The sequence below is a fragment of the Notamacropus eugenii genome, chromosome 6, assembly GCF_028372415.1.
Source record: "Notamacropus eugenii isolate mMacEug1 chromosome 6, mMacEug1.pri_v2, whole genome shotgun sequence".
In the NCBI taxonomy this organism is placed as follows: domain Eukaryota; kingdom Metazoa; phylum Chordata; class Mammalia; order Diprotodontia; family Macropodidae; genus Notamacropus; species Notamacropus eugenii.
Window position 1 is genome coordinate 36,793,351 of NC_092877.1, and position 12,443 is coordinate 36,805,793.

The 12,443-nt window shown below is 39.5% G+C and overlaps 1 protein-coding gene across 3 annotated transcripts in view; it reads left to right on the forward strand.

Moving 5' to 3' along the window:
• TRIM66 (tripartite motif containing 66) overlaps positions 1–12,443 on the forward strand; it is a 103,934-nt gene that overhangs the window by 12,377 nt on the left and 79,114 nt on the right. For 2 of the 3 annotated variants that reach the window (XM_072619494.1, XM_072619497.1), the window contains exons 2-4: positions 7,301–7,528; positions 8,723–8,824; positions 10,094–10,197. In XM_072619494.1, coding sequence (XP_072475595.1) covers positions 10,189–10,197 — 9 coding nt within the window. In that variant the 5' untranslated portion in view covers positions 7,301–7,528; positions 8,723–8,824; positions 10,094–10,188. Of the gene's footprint in view, positions 1–7,300; positions 7,529–8,722; positions 8,825–8,945; positions 9,052–10,093; positions 10,198–12,443 lie in introns of all 3 variants that reach the window. The other variant, XM_072619495.1, reaches the window with a different exon arrangement.

Genomic DNA, 12,443 nt, shown 5'->3' on the forward strand with positions numbered 1-12,443 from the left:
CTGAGAAAAAAACTTTGTCCTTTTGTAGTGTGAAAGTTCACTTTTTGATTGGGAAAAAATTGAATTTAATCTTATAAAGATCTGAGACATTAAGAAAAAAATGTGTGAAATGTCTAGTTGATGAGAAAAAGTCAGTTTCTCCCTCCAGAGTTCAGCCCAAGATGCATTCCATCCTCCTGACAATATCCTTATCATGTATCTGAAATTTTGCCTGGTATTGATCATAGAAGTATGATTCTCACATCTGGGAAAAGCTTTTGTCATATCATAGTGTTTAAAGTCAGTGTCAGATTCAGTGGCAAAAGTTAACACTTCATAGTTGAGGAAACTGAAGGCTAGAGAGAGGCTTTCTGTGCATCACTTCTCCAGGTCAGGCACTGGTTAGTGGCAGAGGAAAAGGAACAACCCAGGCTCTGTGACTCCTAACCCTTTCTTCCCTTTCTATTGGGTTCTTGCAAAGTCTCTGCTGTTTAGGAGTTCACACTTTTATACCACTTCCAGGAAACAGTACACAAATTGTAAAAATATTGCTTCTCCCTCACCCTAGAAGACTTACCCACAACTACTTCTAATTGTTTAACCCAAAGATGGTAGAAGTCATACTTGATGAAGCAGCAGGCTGATTGACAATCCTAGGATCTTGGAGGTGGAATGGACTTTAGAAATCATCTAGTGCAATTCTCTCCCTTTACAGATGACACTGAAGCCCAGAGGAACGACCTGATATCTCTATGATTATTCAGGTGTGGTCCAGGTGTAATTAAAACTCAAGTCTCCTGTCTCCTACTCTGCTCTTTATTAAATGTGACAAAGATTGTACAGGAGGCCCAGTCTGAGTGATGGGGAAAACAGCTGATGGTGTCTTTAACAGATGTGGGGATATCAAAAAGATGAATGAATTTGGGAGAGGAGTATGGTTTTATATGTTGTCTGAGATAATAACTCAAGTGTATGTAGTACCCTAAAGTTTACAAAATAATTTTATCTTACTTGATATTCACAACAATTTTATTTGATACTCACAACAACCCTGTGAAGCACTTGTAATTATCATCCCCATTTTATGGAAAAAGAAACGGAAACTTTAGGGGGTAAAATGATTGCCCCGTATTACACAAGCCAGTAATTGTTCGAGGCAGGATTCAAATGCAGGCTTTCTTAATTCTAAATCTAGAGCTCTTTCCATTACGCCAACCTTTCATCTCTCTGACATGACTGGTGGTGTGATATCCAACAAGAAATGTCTAGAAAATATTTGGAGATGAAGCTTTAAAAAGAGGTCAGAGGTGGAGATGAATATTTGTATGATTAAATAAACACATTTAAAAATAGCCTGAGTTGATAATTTTCTTAGTCTAATTCTACTGACCTTGCTTTTGTGATGGGTTGCCAGCTTGCCTCTTGAAATTCTCCAAGTCTTTAGGGAAACTAATTAGAATCACATTTCCACCAGTCATGACCCTAGAGCACCAATCAGGTGTTCTTCCTCCACATTCAACATGTAGCAGGGGGAGAGCCAGGATGCCAGTGAGGGTGCTTTGATGAGACTTCTCAGAATGTCTGTTTGACACTTTATTATGCTTATTGGTTTCCGGAGGGGTTCAGTTGTGATTGCTGATTCATTCGAAGATGCTCTTCTCATGTACTATGAAGCTCTCTACTTGTCTCAGACAATTAAGAGGAAAAAATGTTGTAGTGTTGATGAAAAAAGACTTTCCCTAGCATAACACTACACACTCAGTGGCCATAGTGACCATGTAGGCATAGATGATTAGAACTATTCATCATAAGTTCCTTGGGACGAGTCTCATTTTAGAGGTGGAGAAATTACTTGCCTGGTTGTTGAGTTAATAAGTAGAGGTCCTGAGATCACCAGACCCTTTCTCCAGTGCTCTTCCCATTACACTCCTCTCTTTGACTTTCAATGTCTACTCTTACCAGTAGTCTACTTGTACTCTCTGTGTAACTTCCTGAGCTTCTTCCTCTCCTCCCATCCTGGTTAGCATCATGCTGGATGACTCAGGTGGTCCTCTCCATTGAGAACTTAATTGCTGTGCAGTAGTAGTTACTGTTACAACCCATCAGCAATTATTAAGTGCTTACTGTGTATCAGATCTGTGATAGGCTCAGTCTATGAGTATGAGTACAGGGAGCTTACATTCTTTTTTTTTTTTTAAAGAAAATGTTATTGATAGCTTTTGTTTTTACATTACATAATTTTTCCTTGTATCACTAATTCTCCCCCTCCCAGAGAGCCATCTCTTGTAGGACAAAAAAGTTTTTAAAAGAAAAGGGGGAAAAAGAAAAAAAAATCAGCAAAAGCTATCAACAGATCAAAAAAAATCTGAGGTGATACACATTGTTTTTCACCCGAGAATCTACTACCTCTGTAAAGGAATTTGAGAGAGTATTCTCTCATGACTTTTTTTTGGGGGGGGATGGTCAAGCTTGTTCTTTGTAATTTTGCAAGATTCATTTTTTATTTATAGTTATTGTTCTTTTCATTCACATTGTTGTAGTCATGTATGTCGTTTTCTTGGCTCTCTTCACTTCACTTTCCATCACTTTATTTAGTCAGTAGGCATTGGTTAAATGTTTACTTGGTGTCAGGCACTGTGCTAAGTGCTAGGGACATACAAAGGAAGCAAGAACATGGCCCCTGTCCTCAAGGATCTCACATTTGAATGTGGGAGACAACATACAAACGTCTCTGAATGTATAAAATAAATATGATGTAAATGGGGGGTAACCCTAGAGAAAGGCACTAGTATTTGGATTTGGGGATAGGGGAGCAGTGTAAAGGTGTTCTGTAAAAGCTGGCTTGAGCTGAGTCTGGGATCTGGGAGAGGGAAGTGAGGAGGGTGAGTATTCTAGATATGGAAGCCAGTCAGAGAAAAGGCATGGAGTCAGGATGTTGAGTGTCATTTTTGAGAAACAATGAATAGTGAAAGGAGACTAGCGGATCATAGAGTGCATGGAGGGAAGTAAAGTGTAAAAAGACTGGAAAGGTAGGAAGGAGGGAGGAGGCAGATTATGAAGGACTAAGATGAGATAGAAGATTTTATATTTGACCCTGTAGAGAATAGGGAAACCATTGGAGTTTATTGTGTACGGGGAGAGTGACATGATTAAATTCAGGGAATTTAACTTTGACAGCTGAGTATAGGATGGACTAGGTGTGAAGGGGCTTGAATCAGAGAGACCAGCTAGCAGGCTATTGCAGTGTTGCTTGTAGTTATTGCAATAATATTGCAGTTAGGTGATGAGAACCTGCAACCTTGTCCTGACTGTGTGAGTGGGGAGAAGGGGACATATGTAAGAGATGTGTAGGCAGAAATGATAAGATTTGACAATAGATTGGAAATGTAGGATGAGTGAAAGTGAGGACTGAGGATGACACAGTTTACAAACCCAGGTAGCTGGGAGGATGGTGGCGATCTTGACAGTAAGGAAAGTGTTAGGAAGAGAGGAGGATTTTGGAAGAATAGTAATGAGTTTAGTTTTAGATGCTGAGTTGGAGATATCTACAGGACATCCAATTTAATATGGTCAATAGGCTGTTAGAAATGTGAAACTAGAATTCAGGTGAGAAGTTAGGACTGGATAAACAGATCTGAAAGTCATCTGCATAGATATGGTAGTGGAACCTATGGGAGTTGATGAGATCTCCAAATTTGAGGGAGTAGGGGAGAGGGTCAAGGATAGACCTTGATGAGAGGGGAACCCTCGTGGTTGGTATGCATGGGCAGGAGGGATATTCAGCAAAGAGGACTGATAAGTAGATAGGAGGAGAACCAGGAGAGAACAGTGTCATGAAAACCTAGGGAGAAGAGAATATTCAGGAGGGTGAACATTGCTTCAGAAGCTTCAGAAAGGTCAAGGAGGAGGATTGAGGAAAGGCCATTAGATCTGGCAATTAAGAGGTCACTGGTACTTTTGGAGAGAGCTGTTTCAGTTGAATGATGAGGTTGGAAGCCAGACTGCAGAACGTTTAGAAGAGAGTGAGAGGATGGGAAATGGAGGCACCAATTATAGCCAGCTTTCTCAAAGAGTTTAGATGTGAAAATGGAGGAAACAAACACACACACACATATATGTGTGCATATATATATGTGTGTGTATATATATATGTGTATATATATATGTATATATATATATACACATGCATATATACGTATATATATATATACACATGCATATATACGTATATACGAGAATAGCTGTCAGGGATGGTTTTAAGGGTAGGGGAGACAGCAGGGAAGTGGCCAGTAGACAGGAAGAGATTGAAGATTAGTGAGAAAGTGAGATGGTAGAGGGGGCATGAAATCACTTGGCAAGTAGAAGAAAGAGCCAATCTTTCATGGGACATGGGATAAAGGAGGAGAAAGATGATGAAGAGAGAGTTCTTTGTGAATGGCCTGTTTTTGGTTTTTTGACTTTTTTGGGTAAAATATGAAGTGAGGTCCTCAGCTAAGGAGATGGAGGGAGGCAGTGCCACAGGAGACTTGAGGAGGAATGACCCCTACGGTGAGTGGACCTGGTCACCTAGTTTTTTGATTTTCTCTAGCTCTGTTCAACAGTTCATTTGAATCTTTCCAGAATTCTCTGTATTCGTATTCATCATTTCCTACATCACAGTAATATTCCATTCCATTCATTTATCACTTTTTGGCAATTCCCTAGTTGATGGATATCTACTTTATTTCCTGTTCTCTGCTACTACAGAAAATGATATTATAAATATAAATATATGTGGAGCTTTCCTTTTTAATCAGTGACCTCCTTGACATAAGAAGTTTATATTCTAATGGAGGAGAAAACAAATACATATGTAAAGTGTTGCAAAAGTGTTCATGTAGTTTTAAGCTATTAAAGTTTAAAATACTTGTAGTAAACTGTACTAAGATTTTTGGGGCAGAGTATAAATATGGGCAGTATGAATAATAAGATTAATAAAAGTCAATATGTTCTACATAGCTAAATACAAGGTAGTGTGGTTTTGGAGGGTTCTAGGAGATCAGGCAAGGGTTCATGCAGAAGATGGTGCAGGGAACCTTCCCTTCTCACGGGAGAAGCAGCAGGGGCATTCATGGCTCCTGCTGGGGGGTGCACAGAATAGGGAAAGGGAGAAGGGGATTGAGAGGAACAGCTAATGCCTTTTTGCTGTGGCTTTAGAACTTTAGGGATTTATAACAGGGTTTTAAAAAGAAAATGTGCCCATGTTGTGAACAGTTAATTTATAAACAAAATATTTAAACATTCAGTTTTAAAACTAGAAGCAATCTGTGTCAGTTTTTGGCTATTATTTTTCTATATTAATATATTATTAACATGCAATAATATAGCATCATGATATATTAGAAACACTGCAAGACTTGTAGTTAGTAAAGCTTTGGCTCAGATACTAACTCCTTCTGATGCTTTGTTACATGATCATGGGTAAGTCCCTTAATTTCTCTGAGTCTTGAGTAACTCTTAAGCTATAAATTATAGGTGCATCATGATCTGCTTTGGTGTGGGGTTTTCCACATTGATGTAATCAGAAGTCTTTGGTGTATTTTATAACATAATTTATAAAATATTATAACAATAATAATGATGATGCTTCAGTATTTCAATGGTTCTGGGGGCCCTGCCTTCTTATCCCATGTAATTCTTGTCCATATCTTGCTATAAATCTTCTATAGTGCACGTAACCCATGTGATAGGACCGTCCTATAGCTCTCCGGACATTTCATGGGTACCCATGGAATCTGTAGGCTGGCGTACCATATATACTGGCCAGTCTCCTCTCCTGGTCAGATAGCTTGCCAGTTTTGAAATAACAGTAGCTCACATTTCTATAGTAGTTTGTGATTAAGAAACATTTTGGCTATTTTATATTAAATTGATAATGATGTGACAAATGCCATTCAAAATGCAGCCCTGGAGTGAAGAAACGCTATGCTTTCATACTATTTTAAAACATTTTTGTGGTTGAAAGAAAAGTAAGCTTTTGGTCTAGTCTTACCTGAAAGCAGGGGAATAGACTAATGCAGAATTCATTGATTTTCAACTATAACCTGAAAGATTTAGTGTTTGGGGAACAACTGTTACATTATCAGTAATATTTGAGGTTTACAATTTTAAAAATCTAAACTCATAGAATGTCAGAATTTGAACTCCTTGAGGACAGACTTTGATTCTTGTCAGTTTTCCTAGTGCCTAGCATAGTACCTGCTACATAGTAGGTACTTCATAAAAGTAAGCTGATTGATTGACTTACTAGAAGGGAGCTTTTGGGTCATCTGGTCCTCGCTCCTCAGTTTATGCAGAAGTAAGTTGAGTCTTAGAGAATCCAAGCAGCTGACCCAAGGACACACAGCAGGCCCAGGACAAAATCACTACATACATTTCTCTTGTGCTTTAAAAGTGTACAAATTACTTTTGTCACAACGTCCACAGGAAGAACATCATTGCGGTTGTGATTTCCATTTTACAGACAAGAAAGTTCAGGCCTAGAAAGAAACGACAGGGTGACAGGGCTCATGTTTAAACTCGTCTTTTGGTTCCAAAATCCAGAGCTCTGCTATGTTCTTCCTCTGCTCTTTTGAGGTCTAGGCCAGTGTTCCTTTTATTCAGCTGCTCCCAAGCTAATATGTTCTTTGTCTGGTAGGTTTCCAGTTGTGATCCTGGCCCATTGATGTACAGAATCAGTTCAGGGTATCCATTCTCAACAGTGTATCCATGAGTGCTAGTTGCCAACCAGGAAAACTCCTTCTTTCATCAACACTTCTAGGGTACACTATCTGGTTTGTGGATATCTCATCTCAGATTACTTCCTAATCTCAGGCTGAATTTTTTCGCACCTCACACCCTTTGGTAGGAGCTGTCCCTTGCTACTGGTATTGATGTGGACTGAAAGAAAATGATTACTGGGAGGTGGGGGGGGGGCATCAGAAACAAATCAAATTAAACTCAATATTCATAAAGTACCTATTCTGTGCAAAAATCTGTGCCACGGGATGTCAATGTGGATTCTTTGGGATTATCCATGTCTTTTTTATGTAGATATTTTCCATATGAATATTTTAAATTTAAGTGGAGGAATAGTCTGCAGTGATGATAGCTACCTTTATATGGCACTTTAGGATTCGCAAAACTCTTTCCTCACAACTCCGTGCATAATAATAATGACAATAATAGCTAGCACTGAACAGCACTGGGAGGTTTGCAATGCCCTTTCCAAATAACATCTGCTTTGCTCCTCACACCTCTGGGAGACCATTTAGATGACGCATCCATTATTCCTGTTTTACAGGTGGGGAAGCTGAGACTGAGAAGTTGTCTTTTTCATGATCATACAAGCTAGGGAGTCTCATAACTGGTATTCACAGTCAAGTCTTCTTGTGGCAAGACCACTTTTTTTTTTTTTTAATCATACCGTTGCTACCGCACGTGATAAGTTCAAGGAAGAGAGTGGTTATCACCCCTCATCGCACCGGAGGCTTTTGAGAGTCTGAGGCATTACCATCTCTTTCCTGGCCATGTAAGTGTCTAGGTCTCATAGTAACTAATAATTGCTGATATAGAGGATGGTATAGGGTGGTATAGGAGAATTGCTGGAATCACAAGGAAGAACGGTCCCCTTTTGACTCTATGCTCAAGCATAATTCCCAAGGAGAGGCAGAAGAGGGCAGGGAAATTTTGGAACTGAGGCTGTGTATTAATCAAAAAAAAATTTGTAATTTGGTGAGTGTGTGTACTCACATGTCCCAAGCCCTCCACACCTTAGCACATTGTGTATCATAACTTCCTGTAGTCACCCAGTATGCTTCCCTTTGTGGACAGTCTTCTGGTTAGGAGAGTCTCTGCCCTTAAGGAGGCTGATCCTCAGACAATAGATGGGCAGTCCATTGCTGAGTCAACATTGTTTTCCAGCTTGGGTGGGACCTTTCAAAGCTTGTGCTATACTATCGTAATGCTTTGGGGTGGTAACTTGGTAGAACTGAAAGAACTCTGAACTGTAGGTTATTAAAAACCAGAGGACTACATTCAAATGCTAGCTCTGCTACTTACTGCCTGTGTGACCTTGAGCAAGTTACTTAGACCTTCCAGGCTTCAAGTTCCTTATTCATCAAATGAGGGATTTAGGCAAGTTGCTTAACTTCTCTGGGCTTCACATAACTCCTCTGTAAAATGAGGTGGTCAGATTTAGATGACCTCCAAGGTCTCTTCCAGTTCTAAATCTGTGAGGCCCCAGCTGCCTCTAAAATCTACTAGCCTGTGGTTGGACTTTAGTGAAGGAGGTGGCATCCAAATTATTTAGTTCTTTTTTTTCCCTTTCTCTCTACTAATGAGGTTAAATTACTTAAAAAGAGATCTAGAACTTGAAAGAAATTGTAAAAAGCTACTCACTTAAAAGATAGTAATTTATCTGTGTCAGAGTGAAAGAAAAAAGTGCAGTGGCATGGTCTCAGCTTTTGCACATTGTCCCAGGCATTTGCTATGTGTGGATATCGCCTCCTGCTAACAGTAGGATGCCAAGTTAGTTTTCAGGTACTCAAAGGGTAATTGGGAGATGAGCAGATAATTTAGAATACTCACATCCCTTCTCCACTTTAACATCTCTCCAAAATGTACAGACAAGGGAAGTGAGAAGAGATCACAGTTCTGGAGAAAGGCTTAGCAGGCTGGAAAATATTGATTGAAATGACACAATCTGTGTATTTGTATTACCCAGGCTTTCTCTGTTTCCTGCTACCATGGAGATCTGGATATCAGTGGCATTGGAGGTAATTTCTTGAAGAGACTGGTCAGAGAAGAATTTCTTCTCCCTTGTCAGGTGGGTTTCTCACTGTTCAGTATGGGCTCGAAGGAGTTTATTTCCCTAAATTCTTAGAAACACATTTGTTGTCATTCTTGACCCGTCTCTTTCATTCACTAAAGTCCTCTTTATCACATAGGCCATCGAGGATTTAAAGTCCCTGTTAAGATCTGTTCCATGACCATAGAAGTGACTAGGAGATAATATTTATCAAATGTTTCACAAACCTTCAAATGTTAAATTAAGTAAGTGCTAGCTATTATTTGTAGCTGGAGTTAAGGGGCAGGGTGGGGAAAATTGTTAACCGCCAGGGCCGGGTTCCCTTTTTGACTGCATGCCCAAGTACAAGCTCCAAATGTCCTACAATTTTGTATGGAGCTCTGGTATTTTTAGATGCACAGAAGTAAGTGTAGTGAGCTTGAAATGCTCCCTCTATTCCAGAAGAATCAAGTTATTGTTATTTATGATATATTTATCAATTAATGTGAATCAATATCTGATTGACTTTTATTTCCAGTGTATCCCAGAAGCACTGTGGATGAGTCCCTGTGATGCACCATAGCTCAAAGGACATGAAAGTACTCCTGATTTTAAAAGTCCATGAATGATTTCTTTTTTGAGGGCTAACTCTGCCACCATCTGCAAACTGACTGAGCACAGAAAAATGCAGTTTGCAAGTGGTGGCAATTAATATTGCTCTCAAAAAAGAAATCATTTATGGATTTTTAAAGTCAGCTTTTGGTCGAGAGTTCACAGTGTAGGAATGGTACAGCATCTTTCCAGATTCTCCATACTCTACTTTAAACTGTTTGAGGAAAGGAATTAACCAAGACCAATATAAGAAACAGTATGGTATGGCGATAAAACCACTGGACTTCAGAAGACCTGAGTTCAAATTCTGGTTCCATTGCTTACTAGCTCTGTAGCCTTGATTAAGTTCCTTTCCCTTTTGTGGGTTTCAGTTTTACCTGTAAAATAGTGGGATTGGGACTAGATTTCTACTGTTCCTTCTAGGCTTAAACCCAGCGACCCTAAGTAAAATTGGGTTCTTCTATATTTCTATCTATGAACCCAAGTCTTTGTAGAGATTTTGTACAATGAAGTTACTTTGAGTTTCCTTCCAATGACTTGCTTGTTACCAGCCACTCTAGGTGACCCTCCCTTGTCTTCTTGCAGGAGTAGGTGCTCACACTCTGCTTCTAGACCCAATATACAAAGCTCTGTGTTTTTGATCCAATCATGGCCTGATATACTGCCTTGACTTTTTCTATTTTTCTCCTTACGCAGGAATCACCTTCTTCCCCATCTGCCCATGGACCAGCATTACCAGAGATGTAGCTGAAAATTCCTTTCTCCAGAGTTTCCCTATTACATAGCCCATAATGGCTAGGGTAAGTGGGGATCCAGAGGAAAATAATAACAGTTGTCCCACGTAGACCACATCTCACAGTTTACACAATCTTATTGTATCTCATTTCATCCCCTTTGGTTCTTACAACAACTCTATGAGGTTGGCGGGGCCAGCATTATGATTCCCATTTGGGAGATGAGTACATTGAGGTTCAGAAAGATTAAGCATTTTGCCTAAGGCCATGCAGCTAGTGAAAGGCAGAGCTGAGATTCAAACCTATGTTTTCTGACCCTAAATCCTGTGCCACATTGCCTATTTATCTACTTCAGAAAGTTTCTGGGATCCTATTCATCATGGCTAAGGTCACTGAAACGAACCAAGGGATGACAGCCAAGTGACTAGTGAGCATATTCCCATAATTGTCTAAGGGATAGTAATTTCATAGTCTGCCTTTGTAGTTGGAGGTCCTTTGGGGACAATATTAAGGCATTTCCTTTATTGCCCTGTCAATTCTTGTACCTAATTTGCTTTTCTCACTCATGAAATTCTCTTACCAGAATATTAGTGTTGAACTCTTGATTTCCCTCATGGAAACTCATTTATCCATCTGCCCAAACCCATGACCCCATTCATCTTGCTTGTCTCTACCAATCTCCTTCCCCTGTTGTTGGTGGAACTATTAAATTGACCTGAAATACACTGACTAATGTGTGTACTGCCCTATTTCTCACTATTGAGTTTCTTATTGTGGATTTACTATATCTTCACTTGTTTTCTTCTGTATGTTTATTAGCTGCTCAGACAATGAAGCAATCATTTAGCAAGTAAGATGTTAAAAAATTCACATAGGCTTAAAGGCCCATGTTGTAAAGACAAAATTTGTATAGGAAGAATCTACATATTGGTAATAGGAGACATTTTTCACCTAACATTATTTAACAGTTACATAAAAATCAATAGCTTAAAATAAATTAGATGGCCATGTGTGATCTATATAGGTTGCACTGTCTGTTTCTTTAAAACAACATGGGTAGATTTTGTGGACTGGCAAATGAAAGTTTCACCATATGGGAAAAGAAGCCTTCTAGACCACTCTCTGTGACTAACTCAAACATCAGTAAAGTGGAGTGACTGTCACGTACCTATGCCACATGCCACCAACACACACAAACAATAGCTAACATTTATAAAGCGCTCACTGTATGCAAGGCACTGTGTTAAGTGCTTTACAGGTTAGGTACATAGGAGATAGTTGCTGTTATCCCCATTTTATAGATGAGGAAACCGAGCCAGAGTTTAAGTGGCTTGTCTAGGGTCACTTGGCTAGTAAGGGTCTGAGACCACATTTGAATTCAGATCTTCCTGACTCCACGTCCAGCACTCTATCCATAATAAATATCAGAGGGAGGATTTGAACCTGTTTTCAGGTAGATTATATCCATTGTTCTTTTTATTACACTTTATTTTGTCTCAGGTTGCTTCTCCAGTTTTGCTATATATATAGCCTTGGCCCTGAAAGTCATCCCTCATGGGACTTCAGAGGCCTGGTCTTTTTTGGGCCCCATGAATTATTCATATACAGGGACTATGCATTTTCATTCCAAGAGTTAGTTGGATTGGACAAGAAAGTCAAGGAGTGGCAGGTTGGAAAATGAATGCTAAAACACCCATTTCTTTCTGTTAGTATTATTTTGTATATATACTTCAAGTCTTCAGAAAGAATCATCTGAAGTAAAGTAGTTACCATCCTTGAAGTACACATATGCTCCAACCCCTCATATTGGTCCTGTGACAAAGTAGAACACTTTGAGTTACAAATAGGGAAAAAAATAAAACTCCTTTTTGTTATGAGAGACCAAAAATCCAGGTTTACTCTCTTCTGTGCTTTGCCTTTTGGTTGATGGCCATGTCCACTCATTACATAAATAAGTTGATTTTTACCAAGTTTCATTTGGAAAACAAATGATTAATTTGAGGTTGAATGGAGCTGGTCAGCCAAAAAAACCTCTTGGGGCTATCCTAGGCTGAACTACCACACAACAGTACAATCCGAGTGGCCCAAATGAGGGAGGTGATAATTCTTGTGTACTGTGTCTTGATCCAACTGCATTTAGATGATTGTGTTGTGGTCATGGAAGCTCTTGTTGAGGTCATTGAAGGATTGCAAAGAGAGAAGAGTTAGGGCCTAGGGAATACCCACAACAATGGGAGAGGAATAAGGAACCCTACGTGGATGATGGATGTTCATAAAACAGTGTCCAGCTGAGAGGCCGTCAGCAGGGCCAA